This window comes from Peromyscus californicus, unplaced genomic scaffold, assembly GCF_007827085.1.
Source record: "Peromyscus californicus insignis strain IS unplaced genomic scaffold, ASM782708v3 Scaffold_14__1_contigs__length_90479793_seg_2, whole genome shotgun sequence".
Classification (NCBI taxonomy): domain Eukaryota; kingdom Metazoa; phylum Chordata; class Mammalia; order Rodentia; family Cricetidae; genus Peromyscus; species Peromyscus californicus.
In genome coordinates this window covers 65651797-65669580 of record NW_026294436.1, presented here as the reverse complement: position 1 = coordinate 65669580, position 17784 = coordinate 65651797, and the positions used below count along the sequence as shown (strand labels likewise).

At 48.9% G+C, this 17784-nt stretch overlaps 1 protein-coding gene across 4 annotated transcripts in view; it reads left to right on the top strand.

Annotated features, from left to right (window-relative positions):
- Positions 1–17784, top strand: part of LOC128110072 (epoxide hydrolase 1) — an 88766-nt gene that overhangs the window by 69031 nt on the left and 1951 nt on the right. For all 4 annotated transcript variants that reach the window (XM_052737825.1, XM_052737826.1, XM_052737827.1 and 1 more), the window contains exons 2-7: positions 4825–5012; positions 7554–7734; positions 12975–13202; positions 14265–14394; positions 14894–15102; positions 17252–17360. In XM_052737825.1, the coding sequence (XP_052593785.1) occupies positions 4825–5012; positions 7554–7734; positions 12975–13202; positions 14265–14394; positions 14894–15102; positions 17252–17360 (1045 nt within the window). The remainder of the gene's footprint in view (positions 1–4824; positions 5013–7553; positions 7735–12974; positions 13203–14264; positions 14395–14893; positions 15103–17251; positions 17361–17784) is intronic.

Below are 17784 nucleotides of genomic sequence, written 5' to 3'. Positions count from 1 at the left end.
ACCTCCAGTTTCAGGGGCCAGCATGAAGGAAAGGAATCTGGGAGTTGCTTTTTTTGTTTTGTTGCCTAGTCTTTCTCGAGATCCCTGAAACCCTGGTTTTGAAGAGGTTAGAATGTTCTCTACCACAACAGAAAGGGACTATGCAGAAGACATCATTGCAGCTGTTTACCACAACGTAGAGGCGTAGCAGAACCTGGATGATGGTTATCAGCGTTCTGAGGTCCCAGGGTTGATACGAAAGCTTCAAACTGTAAATGTGTACTGGGAGAGCAAACCACAGAGAGGATGTGCAGCATTCACTGTGACAGAAATGCACTCTTTGACCGTAAATTGTAATCCTCACAAACACAGAGCTAGGCACTTCCCTTCTCTACTTCTTACCTTAAATAAGTGTTGGGAAATTTTTGTTTGTTTATTTGATTTTTTTTTTTTTTTTTTTTTTTTTTTTTTTGGTTTTTTTGAGACAGGGTTTCTCTGTGTAGCTTTGCGCCTTTCCTGGAACTCGCTTTGGAGACCAGGCTGGCCTCGAACTCACAGAGATCCGCCTGGCTCTGCTTCCCGAGTGCTGGGATTAAAGGCGTGCGCCACCACCGCCCGGCTTATTTGATTTTTTAAAAGGCCCACGAATAGTGCATTTGCCTGTACTCTTATTAGCAAACGCATCAAACCCGACCTGCAGAAGGGCAATGCAAGCGGCTACTTGAGGCTAATCAGAGATTCCAGTATTCGTGTGCCTTTATTATCTGCTATTAAGTAACAAACAGCAGTTTGTCAGGGGTGAACTGAGACATTGTAGCCAGTCCTGCTTTCTAGTCTGAGGCCCAGTGACTCCAAGGCACTTGAGCAAAGTATACCACTGTTTTATATAATTGTCTTCGTTAGGGTTTCTGTTACTGTGAAGAGACACCAAGACCATAGTAACTCTTATAAAGGAAAACATTAAACATTGGGACTGGCTTACAGTTCAGAGGTTTAGTCCCTCATGGTCACGGCAGGAAGCATGGCAGCATGCAGGCAGACATGGTGCTGGAGAAGGAGCTGAGGGTCTTGAGCCATAGGCAGCAGAAGCCCTCTGTCACACGGGGGGGGGGGGGGGGGGGGGTTGGGGGGGTGGCTTGAACAAAGGAGACCTCAAGGCCCACCCCCACGGTGACACATTTCCTCCAACAGGGCCACACTCACTCCAACAAAGTCACACCTCCTAATAGTGCCACTCCCTATGGGGGCCATTTTCTTTCAAACTACCTCAATAATGGATAATACTAATATTCTTGTTACCTGGATTAGAATGTAAGAGACAGAGCCTTTAAATTACTCTTTAGATCTGTTGATTTGCACGCACGTGCACACACACACACACACACACACACACACACACACACACACCACTCTATTCTTGAGTTTTTTGAAGGACAATACTTTCCAAGACACCCCACTACATGAAAGCCTTAAGTCAAAGGCAATTCTGAAACCTGTAATGTACCTCCGATTCCCAGACACCCTTGCTCATGATAAAGCAGGGCTTATAATTAAGCCCAATGAGTGGCTGACAAGGACTAATAATTCAATGGCACGTTGACAGCACTGTAGTGTGGAACATTCCAGCACCACTACAGCCAAGCTTTGGGACCATTATTAAGTGAAATAGGGCTACTTGAATCATCTCTGTGATAACTGTGGATTCTCCTGTATAACTAATGGACACCTAGTGTATACATCATGGATACATTGAACAAAAGAACAATTTATAACATGGATGGGCTGGAACAGAACAGTGGGAGATGTCACCGCTTACAATTACAGCTTTTGGGTTTTTGTTGTTTGTTTGGGGTCTTTGGGGGAGGGAGGGAACATGTAGAGGTAAGAGAACAGCTTTTCAGAGTCAGTTCTTTCCATCAAGATAAAACTTAGACCATCAGGTTTAGCACCAAATGCCTTGACTCATGGAGCCATCTTGCCAGCCCAGCACACAGTTGTAAACTAAGAATTATTTCTAAAATTCCTGTCTACATCTTCAGGCTGCAGTTACCCATGGGTAAACAAAGCCCTGTTGAGGGGCGATGACCGAGGCGAGACTGGGCTGTGTCATCCTGATGCCCTTTCGCCTGGAGTCTGTTGGTTTAGATGGAGCTCCAGCGCTGGGCCTCAGGTCACTGTCACTGTGGTTCTGTTTGCTGTCTGAAGTCCAGAGCCATATCTGCACACACAGGGATCAGCTGAGTCACTGGGGCTGTGCAAGTGTAAAAAGGCCAGGTGGGTAGGGACTCACACTCAGCCACCTTCACCTGTCCCACAGCTGTGACCACAGAGGAGTCAAGGTGCCTGCACTGAGCCCTGGTAAAAGCAGAGGACACTGGGATAATTCTGCCCAGAAAAGAAAAAGGCAGGCACTTTTGTCCCCAAGAAAAGCAACAGAGGAGTCTTCAGCCTTTCACTGCGGCAGTCAGGAGGTAGGGGGGCTGATTGTCAAGTTCTCTGGGCGGGACAGTCCTCTTTCCTGCTGACTCTTCCAGCTCTCCTGAATACATCATACAAGATTGGTCTTCTCTCAGTGGTTCTGGGGCAACAGTATTCCATCTTCTCAAAGAAGAGGACTTTCTGGTAGAGACAGAGCATCTCTGGAAATGAAAGGGGAAAAAGACCATGCAAAGTCTCTGTCTGAATTCAGAGGGACCCCACTTCAGGCATCTCTAACCTGTTTTAATGTAAGTGGTTCTCACCACCTGACCGATCAGGGATCTGAGGACAAGGGCTGAAGGAGCCTCAGGTTGAGAGACATGAGCCTTGGTCTGGAGATGGAATGGTGGAATGGGTGGAATGCACACCGAGAGAGAGAGAGAGAGAGAGAGAGAGAGAGAGAGAGAGAGAGAGAGAGAGAGAGAGAGAGAGAGAAACACACATGCTGAGATACAAGCGCACAGAAATACACACACACACACACACACACACACACACACACACACACACACACACAGAGCATCCTCTCACTAGGATGGGTAAAGCTTGCTCTCTGGCACCCAGACTCTCAGGAAACATTCTCACAGAGACTTTGAGTCACACAGACCTTTACAGCCCAAAGAGGGAGATGGGTGGAAGCTGGTGTCTCTGTCCACAGGGCGTGGCTTCCATGGGTGGCTGTACTGGGGTCTCAGTGTCCCAGTGACTTCGGCTGGTGGAGGCTAGGTTGCCTCTCTTGGTGGAGGCTAGGTTGCCTCTCTTGAGATCTCTGGCAGTATCTGATGTGGGGTGATGAGATCTCTGGTCAGGGAGGGGCGGCCATGGAGGAGGCTATATCCGTGTGGTACTAGTTCCTGGTGTGAAGGAAGAAGCAGCGGTATCTCAGAGACTGGAGGTGGGGCTGGGGAGATCAGTGGGGTCCCTGCCAGACAGAAACAGTTTCCATATGAGATTCCTTCTCTGTGGAAGCCCCATGACTGGCCCTCTGTGTGGCCTGATATCTCTGGAAATGGCACCTGGTGGCCCAGTTCTCAACTTAAGGGGGCAGCTTTCAGCAGGAATAAACCTGGGGCCTCAGCAAACACGGATGGAGACCTAACCATCTGAAATTAGCAGATGGAGTGTGCACGGGTGTTTTTCTGAAGGGCTTCCCCTGCCTTGGGATTCCACTCCTATTCCGTTGCCCCGGTCCTGACCGGTCCTGACTGTAGTGTGTCCAATGAAACCTCCTCTGCCCTTGCTCCAAGAATAGGTTCATGTCCGTGCCAAGCTGGGCACTGCCCTAGGAAGGTGGAAGCTGAGAAGCCAGGCCACAATGCTGGGCTGGGATCTCTCTGTATTGGTTTGCAGATACCAAGTTCTTTTTTTTCTTCCTTCCGAGAGAAAAGACAAAAGACTTGGACTCGTGGGTGTGCAAGTACAGCTTGGATTTTCTGAAATGTAAGAGTGCATGCCCACAGAAACCGGAGATGTGGTTACCGAGGGCCCAGGATGGCTCGGGGACTAGGGAACTGACAGGCTCAGGGTGTAAGGTTTCTCTTTGTTGGGATGACAATATCTTAACATCAGCTGTGCAGATGCCTGCACATGTCCACAAGTACACTTGCCACTGTGCCTAACAAGGAGAGGGGCTTCATAACGAGGTGGGAGACATTGGCTAAGTTGCTGTCCTTGCAGAAGAACTTCTGTGTGGGGCTGTGGCGGCCACCGTGCAAGCTTAGGGTATGACAGTCCTTTCCCACAGCTACCGTCAGTCATGCGGAAGAGTTCTTTTCTCATAAGCTTTTTTTTTTTTTTTTTTTTAGTGGGGATGACACAAGAAGCCCCATTCTCACTCTGGCGACATTCACTTCTCTCACAGGACAAACATGAGTACGGCCGGTGGTGGGTCACACATTAGTTATTTACTGGTTGTTGTGAGAAAGTACCTGAGAAGAAGCAAGTTACGGGAGGGAGAATTGGTTTGGGCTGTGCTTAAGGTAGGGCCAATCACGGCAGGACAGACATGCTGACAGAAGCGGGTCCCTGGTCACACTGTGTCACCGTCAGGGAGCAGAGAGAGATGAGTGTGGCTGTCACCTCACTTTCTCCTTTCATTCAGCCTGGGGCTCTAGCACGTGGAATGGCCCCAACCAAACTCAGGGCGAGTCTTCCCACCTCGGTAGTTCACGTCTTCTGGAAACACTCTCACAGGCACACCCGGAGGCTTCTTGTCTCCCAGTGTTGAGACAAGCCAACAGCCAAGAGTAACATGGTACTCAGGATGCACCAGGGGAGAGCCTTGTGGGTAACTGGAGTCTCTGGAGAGCCAGGCGCCAGGTTCTGGCCAGGTTGCTCCTCTACCGATGTCCCCTCTTCGTCACCCAGGTGTCATGTGGCTGGAACTTCTCCTGGCTTCGGTGCTGGGCCTTGTCATCTACTGGTTTGTCTCCCGGGACAAGGAAGAAACCTTGCCACTTGAAGATGGCTGGTGGGGCCCAGGGTCGAAGCCCTCAGCCAGAGAAGATGAGAGCATCCGGCCTTTCAAGGTGGAGACATCAGACGAGGAGATCAAGGTGAGACGCCCTTTCCCAGCCTGGGTAGAAACCAAAGGGGCAGACTGGCTGTGGGTTCCTTAAACCTGAACAGGAACGTGGTTGAAGATGGAGCTTTGGAAATGGACTGTCTTGAGGTTTTATCTGTCCACTCTTCCCCCTGAGGGCAGGTGCATTTTGCTCCTAAAAGGTATTTCCTACTTACTAACCCCATCTCTCTAGCTACTTTTTCTCCTCAACACAAGACCCAGAAGGGCTGCTGACAGAACCATTGTGTGCAGCAGAGACCAAAGAAAGCTTCTGTCCCCCTCCCGTCCTGCCCACTTGCGGCAGGTACAGAGTTTAAGGGAGAAAGCGAACAGACGCCCAAGGCAGATGTGGAAGTCACAGCTATAGATGGATGTAGTAATCAGGAAATACAGTAGCACGGAGACCACAGGGTCGGCCTTGGGCAGGCCCCCACTGTGTGGACCACTCCTGGGCCCATCATAGCCTTACACCAAGCCTGACCATTGTCACTTGCTGTTCCAGCCCTCAGAGGTGGGCCCTGAAGCTGAGAATGGTACAGCAGTATGTTGTAGAATAGTATTTTAAGATGTGTTACTTTTGTTTATGTTGCATTTGTTTAACTCTGTGAAGCTGTGTTACTGTGCCTGTCTACAACACCTGATGGTCTAATAAAGAACTGAACAGCCAATAGTGAGACAGGAGAAAGGATAGGCAGGGCTGGCAGGCAGAGAGAGGATAAATAGAAGGAGAAATCTGGAGGAGGAAAGGATCAAGGAACAAGAGAGAAGGAGGAGAAGAACACCAGGGGCCAGCCACCCAGCTACACAGCCAGCCACGGAGTAAGAGTGAAAGTAAGATTATAGAAGTGAGAAAAAGAAAAAGCCCAGAGGCAAAAGGTAGATGGGATAATTTAAAGTTAAAAAAATCTGGCCAGGTGGTGGTGGCACACACTTTTAATCCCAGCACTCAGGAGGCAGAGCCAGGTGGATCTTTGTGAGTTTGAGGCCAGCCTGGTCTACAGAGCGAGATCCAGGAAAGGCGCAAAGCTACACAGAGAAACCCTGTCTTGAAAAACCAAAAAAAAAAAAATTTGACAAGAAACAAGCCAAGCTAAGGCCGTATATTTGTAATTGAGAATAAGCCTCCATGTGTGATTTATTTGGGAGCTGGGTGGTGGGCCCCCCAAAAAGAGCAAAAGCAAGCAACAACTGCAGTGTGTTCCTGGCCCTTCCACACAGAGTTGGAGTCAGAAAGGAAGGGCCAGTGGGTAGAGGGAAGAGAGAAGGAAGTCTTCTGGAGGAGCCAGACTCAAGTAGGGTCACAGGGGGCAGACCTTCCACAGCCCATCCTTTCCTTCCCCATGTGGTCCTTAAGCAGCTACTGTGGCAGGTGCTCTGCAGTGTATTTGGAGAACAGAGACCCTTTCCTCACACAGCCAGCATTTAGCTTCCATCCATGAAAAGGGAGTACATCCAAAGATACAGCGACCCACACATCAGTAGAGATTAACATCATTGAGCACTAGCAAAAGGTCACAAAAGTTCCCAGGAGGAAGGAATTGAGACCAGGAACTGGACTGAAGCCAAGAGCAAGTGGCTGAGGTTCCTGTGTGGGACACACTGGGCCCTTGCTGCTGAGGGCGGAAGCTGAGCTCTGAGGCTCATCCTGAAATGAGCCAGGACGTGGAAGGAGTCTAAGGTTTCCAAACCTGTTTGGGGGAGGCCAAGGGACATGAAAACCTCTGGGAAAAATGACACCTGAGCCACTCCATGAGGCAACAGGCACGTCCCTCAGCTGGAATGTTGAACTTTTAACTGGATCCACTCTATTTGGACCCTGTATCCTGGGCAGTCCTTTTTATCTGAGTTAGGATCATTCGTTGCTGTACATCAAGGGCTGGCACACCGTGGCTCAAGGCCGAGTGTAGCCTACCACTTGTATTTTAATTGCCCAGTGAATAAACTTTTGCATCCTTAAAGGGGTATGGAAAAAAAAACAAAAGAAAAAATAATAATTTAAGTCATGCAATGATTGTATGGCATTTGAGTTTTAGTCCTGTGTGTAAGTTTAACTGGAGCATGGCCTCACTGCTCATGCAGGGATCATGTGTGGCCACAACCTCACTGTTCATGCAGGGGTCATCTGTGGCAGCTCCTCCACTTCAGGGAATGAATAGAGAGCTTGCATCTTGCCTAAAAAGTTGCTATGTGACTCTTTACAAAGCTTTCCAGTTCCAAACCTATAGATGGCTTGGTGTATTAAGAGTATTGTTCGCACACCTGAGAAATGAAAAGATGGCTGGGATGGAGCTAAAAGGGAGAACACATCATGTGTGGCCTGTGCAAAGCCTTCCATCCCCTCCCTGAACCTCCCATTCCACCAAAACAAAGAGATGAAAGGATTCTGAAGTCCACAGGGAAGAACCATCAGCCTCTCAGGGATCCACTGTGTGGCCCCTCCGTGGTGCCCATCTATGGCTGCAGGGTTCACGCTGAGTTGTGGACACAAGCTCTGCCCTGCCTCTGCCCACCCACCCTGGCTTCTTCCCTGCAGGACTTACACCAGAGGATTGACAGGTTCCGGGCATCCCCGCCTTTGGAGGGCAGCCGCTTCCACTATGGCTTCAACTCCAGCTACCTGAAGAAAGTGGTGTCCTTCTGGAGAAACGAGTTTGACTGGAGGAAGCAGGTGGAGATCCTCAACCAGTACCCCCACTTCAAGACCAAGATTGAAGGTGAGTTTCCAGAACACCAGCCTGGGAGGCGGGGGGTGTGAGTCACGGGAGCAGCCTTCCTTCGAGATGAGTGGCCCCAAGTCAATCATGTGGTAGCACCCCAGAATCTAGTGGAAGGTCACTGAGATGTTGTGGTTCACTATCTTGCCAGGATGTACAAATAATGCCAAGTCAACAAACCATCAGTGTGTACAACCAGACATGAGGGCAGAACACTGACTTTGCAACCAGAGACCTGCAAAGTCCAGTTAGCAATATAGAGATCCTTGAGCAGCGTCTATAAGCCTGGGGTCTGAGCATGACCTGAATCTGCTCAGTTCCTGCTGGAGTTTTGGGGTAGGCAATTCTATGGGGTGCTCCATGGTCAATCCTATGATAAACTGTCCTGTCCAACTATAGCCCTCAACCTTATGACCAAGTCCTCCCACACACTGTCACTCAGACTAGCCATGAAGACACAAAGTTAACTCTATTTCCAGGAAGGGTGACCCCAGGATCATTTTGTCTGAATTAATAGATCCTTAATAGAAAACAAAATTTTGACAACAGTTGATTAAGCAGGGAATCTTTAGTAAAATTAAACCATGCTGTTAATTTTTTAACCCATTTATTTTTATTGTGGTAAAATGCATGTAACATAACATTCTCTGGTCTTGGTGATCTTTAAGTACACAGTTCAGTGGCTCAGTGGCAAGAAGTGTGTAGTTCCATGGCATGAAGATGATTCATTGTTAGGCAGGATATTTCCAGAAGTTTTCCACCATCCCGCACTGAAACTCTGCCCTGTCACACCCCAGCCCACACCTCTCGCCCTACCGCAGCCCTCGGCAGCCCACCTTCCTATTCTGTGAATTTGTGTACTCTAGATTACTCACATAACTGAATCACGCAAGTGGTTTTCTCCATTTGTGCCTGGCTTCTTATTCTGTCTTCATCTCCTTGGCAGCTGTCAGAATTTTGCTGTTTTTTGACTCATGCATGCTAGGTGAGAACTCTACTGCTCTTCCCTATATCCCGCCCTCTTCTTACCTTTCAAGGCTACAAATTCTGTAGTATGAATGAGACATTTTCTTTATCCACTCATCCACCCAAGGACACCTTTGCTGTTGTGAATAACACAGAACACAAGTGTACACTCACCCCTGAAGACCCTGCTTACAGCTAGGCCAGGCACAATGCTGCATGTCTATAATCTCAGTGCTTTAGAGGTGGGGACAGGAGGATCAAGGGTTCAAGGTCAAAGTAGGCTATCTACATATGACCCTGTTTCAAAACACAGGACAAAACAAAGTGAATGACTCTTCAACTATTTGTGCTGCCATCCAGAAATGGCAATGCTGAATCAGAGAGAAACTCTATACTCAATTTTGTGAGACACCGCCATGGTGTTTCCATCAGCAACAGAAACATTTTACATTCCCTCCAGAGTGCACAGATGTTCCAAATTCTCCACATCCTCCCCCAAGGCTTGTTAATTCCTGGGATTTGTGACAGTAGCCGTGCTAATGGGTATGGATTGATATCTTCAATGTGTGTGTGTGTGTGTGTGTGTGTGTGTGTGTGTGTGTGTGTGTGTATTGTAATTTTGTTTGTGGTGATACAGACATGTTATTCACCATGAATAATGGTATCAAGCATCTTTTCCTTGCATAATAATCATTTTCAGATCTTTGAAGAAATGTGTGTTCAAATCCTTTGCCCATTGTTTTAGGATGCTGTTTCACTGTATGGTCCAGGCTGGTCTGAATTTGGGAGCATAAATGATTCTCCTGCCTCAGCCTCCCAAGTAGCTGGGGCTGTAGGTGGAGTTTGGAGTTACTGTGTGATCAAGTTTCACTCTTCATGAGTACTGCTATGCTGGTCTCCGGATCCTGGCATCTCCTGCCGTGACTTTATCAAGAGCATTCAAGCCGCTTTACCAAAGCCCCTCTGTTCAGACTGATGTACCAGTCCCCACAGGTTGTCATTTAAAGCCAAATGGCACCACTTCTTGGGCTCAGACGTGGATCTCTCTGCTGTCTCAACTTTCCTGTGTCCATGCAGCAGATATGAACAGTGTCCTTCTCCAGCCCAGGCACTGTGCTTGGGTGGGATGGACAGTTAGAAAGGACAAGGTTCCAGCCTTCCTGCCTCACAGTTCATGGTTAGGGGCAGAAAGAAGAAGGTTCCTCCAATTGTGAGGAAGGGCTTCTTGGAAGAAGGATCCACTACACCAAGATAAATAGGAGCTAGCCAAGTGTGAGGGACAGGTGGGCCAAGGATGAAGAATAAGACAGAGTCCAGGGGCAGGAGGTGCCAAGGGCTGTTTTCTTTCTGGGTGACAAACCCCAGTGACCTCTGGATACCCTAGTCACTGTTACAACACAAAGTTTCCTCAGGGTGCAAGTGCTCCAAGATGCCAGCGGTGGCACATGCCTTTAATCCCAGCACTCGGGAGGCAGAGCCAGGCAGATCTCTGTGAGTTCCAGGCCAGTCTGGTCTACAGAGCGAGATCTAAGACAGACACCAAAACTACACAGAGAAACCCTGTCTTGAAAAAAAAATGCTCCAAGAAGACAGTTCCAGCCTGGAGTTCACCTCTGAGCAGTTCTGTGCACTTTTCCCAGGCCTGGTCCTGGCAGAATGGGTTCTGTCTCTTGACCTTAGACATGGTTCTCTGCCCTGCCCTATGGGGCCATGTACCAGCTTCAGCCCTCATACCTAGCAAGTCTTCCCTTCCACTCCTTTCCTGGGCCCCACAGTCTGGGGTGGCTCACCCTGTCCCCTGCCATCCCCCTGCCTTGTGCTGTGCTATGTGGGACCCTCCATGTCCCCAGTGTCTGCGCTTCAGTCTCAGACACCTTCCCCAGTGGTGTGTCCAGGTCCTCACTATCCTGTGGAGCTCCCTGTCCTACCATTTCTGCTTGCTCTAACAAGCCACCAGACCCACCTCTGTCCCTGGCCTCCTGATAGGATGGCCAAGGCCACTGCAAAGAGTCTGAGGGCTTCAGAGGCTGATGACTAAGTTCACTCGACCGTCCAGGGAGGAGACAGCTGCCCCTGAGACTGGCAAGTGGGGGTGCAAGCCCAGGCAGGTGCCCAGACTCCTCATCTGACTTCTACCCTTTTCCTCCTCCCCCCCCCCCATCACTGTCCAGGGAACTTAGGCTCTCTGCCAGTGACACCCCCAACCTCATGACTCCCCCGCTTCTCTCCAGACCCAGTATTGCCTTCCTGCACCCACTATGGATTTGTGGGCTGTTGTCCCACAGGAGATCCAACCAAAGCCTTTCCTTTCATAAAGGAAGTGGACCCATGAGGTCACCTCGGCACTACAGGATTTTAACAGTGTCCTCGGGCTGGAATTTGGCCCGGTTAGGTAGCATGTGCAAGACACTGGGCTCTATATTTAATACTAGTAAGAATTAATAATGACGATAATAACTTTACATTTTTACAATACAGCTGTTATGGGGAACGCAGATAAAGGCGAGGATTCCTGTCAGTGTGTTCCCATCCCAGATCCAAATTCTGCTCTAACAGAATTACATGAGGGAGAGCCCTATGGGTGTGTATTTCTTTTTTCTAATTTTAAAATCAGATGATATGATACTAAAATTGGAATCCAAAATAGCCTCATACCATGCAGTTTAGTCCAAAAATCATAAAAATACCCAGTAAAATAAACTTGAAGATGGCAGTAAGTTGAGCAACAGAGAAGGAGCCTGGGAGATATTGCTAAGTGGGAAAAGCAACATTCCCAAATAGAACAGGCACAGCTGCTTAGTGTTGTTAAAAGGAAGACATGTTCTAGAAGCGTTTCTTGAAAATGTGGACTACGTTAAAGGAAGCCTCAGAACACAAGTCAGGCCCTGGGAAGGATCCTGAGAAGGAGGTCAGATTAAAGCCGAGAAGCCCTGGATGGCACAGCACCAGATGTACGTACCAACATCATACAGCTTTCAGAGCGAGAAAACGAAGCAGTGTGGTCGTCTATTATCCTAGCACTTGGAAGGCAGAGGCACGGGGATGGAAAGTTGAAGGTCAACCTGGGACAGTGATAAGGAAAAAACTCTGCAATGTGACACCATGGACAAAACTTAAGGATATTTTTTATATTGTCCTGAGTGACAGGTGTCAGTCACAAAGGAGTAGATTCTTGAGGATTCCACCTATGTGAGGTGTCTGAAACAGAAACATACAGAAACAGACAAACTAGACTGGGGAGATGCTAAAACTGTGTAGGATGTCGTGGTAATGGCAGATGTGTGAGTTCTAGGGACTGCTTGCTCTGCTTTTTATCGCCATAGTGACCAGTGCTGCCGGCGAGGGGTGTGACTCAATGGTGGGCCATTTGCCTAGAATATGCAGGGCCTGGGACAAAGTCCCAGCACTACAGAGTGAATGGATGAAATTTCTAATGAATAATTTTGAGGACTTAAAAGGTTTAGTGTTGGGGCTAGAGAGACAGGCTCAACAGTTAAGAACACTTCTTGTTCTTGTAGGGACCCAGAGTTCCCTGCACCCACATGATGGCTCGCTGTAAATGAGTTTTCCCATCCCAGAAGCCAATTCCAAACTACCACACAGAGGCTGAATATGAATTATAAATGATCGGCCAATAGCTCAGGCTTGTTACTAACTAGCTCTTACAACTTAAATTAACTCATTTCTATTAATCTATATATTGCCACATGGCTCGTGGCTTTACCTGTCCTCTAGCATGTCTTGCTTCCTTAGTGGTTGGCTGGCATCTCTCCTGACTCAGCCCTCCTTCTTCCCATCATTCTCAGTTTGGCTTTCCTGCTTAACTTCCTGCCCAGCTACCTGTTTGTCAGATTTTTATTAACCAATGAGAGTAATACATATTCACACTGTAGAAAAGGATTGTTCCACAGCAGCTTACAACCATCTGTAATCCCAGTTCCAGGAGATCAAGTCCGCTCTTTTGACCTTTACAAGCACCAGGCATTTATGTGGTATACAGATATACATTCAATCAAAATACTCATAAGCATACAATAAAATAATCTAAAAAAAAGTTTGGTTTTATAATTGGAAAATGATAAGAAATGCTTCAGCCAATACATATATCAAAAGAACAAAATTAAAGTACTCAGTTATATCACAGCACTTATTCTCTCTCAGGAATGGCACACAGGGAACAAGATTCCCCAGGACCTCAGCCTCCACTACAGCAGGACCCTCCTCCCCTCACCCTGACTGTGCTCTGTCCTTCACCCTGACTGCTCTGTCCCCAGGACTGGACATCCACTTCATCCATGTGAAGCCTCCCCAGCTGCCCTCAGGCCGCACCCCAAAGCCCTTGCTGATGGTGCATGGCTGGCCCGGCTCCTTCTATGAGTTTTACAAGATCATCCCGCTGCTGACTGACCCCAAGACCCACGGCCTGAGTGACGAGCACGTGTTTGAAGTCATCTGTCCCTCCATTCCTGGCTATGGCTTCTCAGAGGCATCCAGCAAGAAAGGTACAGGGTGCCGGAGGGTAGCACATCCCAGACCATGCTCTGTTCTCACCAGCACCTGCTAGGGGCATCACCACCCTGAGCCCTGTGCCACTGTGTGGCTCACAAACCTTTCAGTGGCTGCAGTGCCTCAAGGGTGGCAGGACCAGGCACACTGCCCTGTGGTCTGGGTCGTCCTCAGGATACCAGGGCTCCTTCTTTCCGGTCTCCTGTGAGCTATTTTCTCCTCAGGTGGGGACAGAAAGGTCTGGGGAATTTCACAGACACCTGAGCACTACCCATGTCTCCCCTGTGTAAGGCTCATCATACTGTTGTATGTGTCCTGTGCTGTTTGAGCTCACAGTGAAGCTGCCTCTGGAAGCAAAGATGTCGACACCCCTATCCTGACACCCTAGTTCAGACTCAAGTGTGTTTATCTCATTGTCCTTCAGGACACTCAGTCCTGGGTCAGGCTGGCCCCTGCCTCTGTAGCGGGAAGAGGGAAACATGGCAAGCAGCTAAGAATATTAAAAACAGCCGGGCGGTGGTGGCGCACGCCATTAATCCCAGCACTCGGGAGGCAGAGCCAGGCGGATCTCTGTGAGTTCGAGGCCAGCCTGGGCTACCAAGTGAGTTCCAGGAAAGGCGCAAAGCTACACAGAGGAACCCTGTCTCGAAAAACCAAAAAAAAAAAAAAAAAAAAAGAATATTAAGAACATTGCGTCCTTGAGGACAGCAAGAAGGCAGTTATTTCCAACAGGCACGGCTATGTTTATTCCACGGCACAAAAATGCCTGCAGTGGGACGCTCGTCCATGGAGAGAAAGCTCTCCACTGGGAATTCTAGCTGACTGCCTCAGTTTCCCTCTTTGATTTCTGCAGGATGTTTAGGTCTCTTTATTGCTTGCTTTCTCAGGCAAGTGCCTCCTCTCATCTCTCCAGCCTGTTGTAAATTTCTGATATGATGATGTTTTGCTATTTTATCTGCTGCTGTACCTAAACTCCTTCATTCGAAGCCCAAAGTACAGCCACCGTAGACCATTCTCCGGACTGTACAGAACACCCTGTCTGTCCCCTTCACACTCAGGGTTCAATTCGGTGGCCACTGCCAGGATCTTCTACAAGCTGATGTCGCGGCTGGGCTTCCAGAAATTCTACATTCAAGGCGGGGACTGGGGGTCCCTCATCTGCACCAACATGGCCCAGATGGTTCCCAAGTGAGTCGGTGAAGTCGTGCAGGCATGGCACAGCACAGCCTCACCGGTATCTGTGTGTGTACAGCGTCTACACAGAGCACAGGGCTGTTTACATTAGGCCCTCTTCAGCAATGTCCAAGACACTGGAGCTCCCCTTAGCCAGGCCCCCACAGGCCCAGATGCAGGTGGGCCTGGAGCAGAGGAAACAGATCTCCCCCTCATTAGGTGGGAGAGGGTGTGTTGACCCCATCCTCTCCTTGGGGTAACTGGGGCGGCTGTCTGAAGCAGAGGATGAGGTCTGTATTAGACTACGTGGGATAAGATCCACAACAGCCCTGACCAGAATACTCTAGCAAAATTCCCTCCTCCCCAACCACTCACCTCCAACTCAGGGGATACCCCCGAGGGACAGGTGCCAAAGGAGGCTGGCTCTCCAGGCCTGTCCCTTCCTCCCCCATCCCCTCTCACACCTGTCCTTCACAGCAGCCAGACTTACCTGTGCCCATTCCTCTGCCCACAGCCACGTGAAAGGCCTGCACTTGAACATGGCTTTCATCTCAAGAAGTATTTACACCCTGACCCCTCTCCTGGGCCGGCGTTTCGGGAGATTTCTTGGCTACACTGAGAGGGATATCGAGCTGTTGTACCCCTTCAAGGAGAAGGCTTTCTACAGCATCATGAGGGAGAGTGGCTACCTACACATCCAGGCCACCAAGCCAGACACCGTGGGTAAGCACACCAGGGCAGGGGCACAGAGGGAATCCCACTGCCCCTGAGAACACGGCTTTCAGAAAGAAAGCCCCAATAAGGAGCACAGGACTCTGATTTCCATGCTGAGAACTGAACCCAGGGCATCTCACATGCCAGATAAGGGATCTGCCACTCATCACAGCCATAATCCTGTATATGAGAGGCACAGGCTAGGAGAACCCCACAAGTTTTAGGCCGGCCTAGTCTACACAGTGAGTTCCAAGCCATCCTGGGCTGTCACAAAAAAAGAAAAAGGAAACGAGGAAGAGAAGGAGGGAAGAAAAAAAAGAAACTAAAACTTTTAATTCATAATGAAATTGACAAGATGATCAAACAAACCATAGTTTGTTCAAAGGTATTTAGAATACAAAAGTGTTTTCTAATGGATACAGAACTCATTAACGTCTGCAAGTAGCCAGGCCTGGTGGCGCATGCAGGCCTGTAATCCCAGCAGCTCTGGAGGCTGCAGCTAGACAATCCAAAAAGTCCAGGCCTGCCTGGGTGGCTTACTCTGAGACCTGATCTCAGAGTAAACAGAGTAACCATGTGGGGGAGGCATCTCAATGGGAGAGTGTTTGCCTTGAAACCGTTAAGTCCCTGGGCCCAATCCCCCAGTATAAAAGAAAAATTACCACTGGAAAAAATGTCTTTCTTCTTGATAGACCAGAATCATTTGTGTTTTCCTGGTTTTCTATCGTTTACAGAGCTGTAAAGTAGCGAAAAGACAAGGGAAGTTGGGACCCCCTAAGACAGTGGTTCTCAACCCTCCCAATGCTGTGACCCTTTAAGGCAGTTCCTCATGTTGGACCTCATGGTTCCTCCAACCATAAAAGTATTTTTGTTGCTACTTCATAACTATATTTTTGCTACTGTTATGAATCGTGTTGTAAATATGGGCTGTGCAGGATATCTGACCTGTGACCCCTATGAAAGAGTTGCTCAACCCCCAAGAGGGTCACATTCCACAGGTTGAGAAGCACTGCCTTAGCTGATCCGAGACTGTCAGGTGTCCTCTGAATGTCCCCCAAGTCCACTCAGAGGACCCTGGGAATCATTTTGCTCACCTCAGAGCCTCCCACAGTTCCCATGACATCCCATACCCACACCAAGGACAGCTCCTAACCATAACAGCACTTTACAAAGTCAGGTTTCCTTCCCAATTGTGAAGCAGATGTTCATCGTTTGACTAGAAATGCAAAAAATGCAAAAAACAAACAAACAAACAAGCAAACACACAAAGCAGATAAATCAGTCTCCAGCTCTCGTGCCTTCCAGCGGTACTCTCCAGAAGAGCTTGCCAACATTGTCCCTTACACATGCTGTAAATGCAGATCCCCATGTGTCCAGACACAGATGACGGCCTTTCAGGACCTGAACGGGTCCCCCCACCTCCTCTAAGTGTCCTAGGGTGCTGTTGCCTGTACTTGCCCTTCTGGTGACTGGACTACTCAGCATGGACTCTGCATTCTTGCTCCTTTTCTCAACATGACTTTTGTGAGGATTTATACTGTTATCCCAGCTGTGGTATTTAATGCTGCGATGCATGTGTTCTATACTGTTATCCCAGCTGTGGTATTTAATGCTGCGATGCATGTGTTCTATGATGTTATCCCAGCTGCAGTATTTAATGCTGCGATGCATGTGTTCTATACTGTTATCCCAGTCATGATATTTAATGCTGCGATGCATGTGTTCTATGATGTTATCCCAGCTGTGGTATTTAATGCTTCGATGCATGTGTTCTACACTGTTATCCCAGTCATGATATTTAAGGCTGGGCATGACACCTGGAGCCTCAAGGGTGCTAAGCATGTGCTGCTCCACTGATCTCCCCTGTCCCCTGTTATTTCAATGACTGGGATAGTATTTTAGCTCATGGGTACATCAATATTTGTTTGTAACCAACTGTCCTATTTTTGACCAAGATACAGCCCATATAGTCTGTGAATCCCACGAGATGATGGGAATATTGATCTCTACTTGCTCAATGGGGCTGCTCAGGCCAGGGCTCCAGAAATGGGGTGCATGGCTGGGCCTGCTGCTGCTCTGTGGCACCCACACACCTCCGTCCTGGAGTCATACTCCCTGGGGCCAGGCTTCAATGCCTTCCTTGCTTCTTCCCATCCAGGCTGTGCTCTGAACGACTCGCCCGTGGGCCTGGCTGCCTACATCTTAGAAAAGTTCTCCACCTGGACCAAGTCAGAATACCGTGAACTGGAGGATGGAGGCCTGGAGAGGTGAGGCCCCACCACCACCCTGCTGTCAGACCAGATCCCCAGGCTCTCTGCCTCTCTCGGCCTGCCATTCCCTCTGTTTCCAAGCACTCCATGGGGAAAGCTAACAAGCTTCTTTAGTCCTGGCTTGCTGCACCTCCTGCCCCATGACCAATGGAGTCCTGTATAGAGGAGGGGGAGGTAGAGGCAAGAAAGGTCCAGTGACTTGTTCAGCCTCCCAGTTGGTGGTGAGACAAAATATGTGTGCCAGGAAGTCCCCAAAGTAGCCAACACCCTTTTAGCTGAACCCTCTCTCATGGGACCCATATAGCCTGTGAGCTCTATGAAAAACCAATGGGAAGGGGCAGGGTTGTAAGAGTGCACTCATGTGTGCCTCTGACACACCACTGTGTCAGAGGAGCTTAGCACTGATGCCGAGCTCATTTGT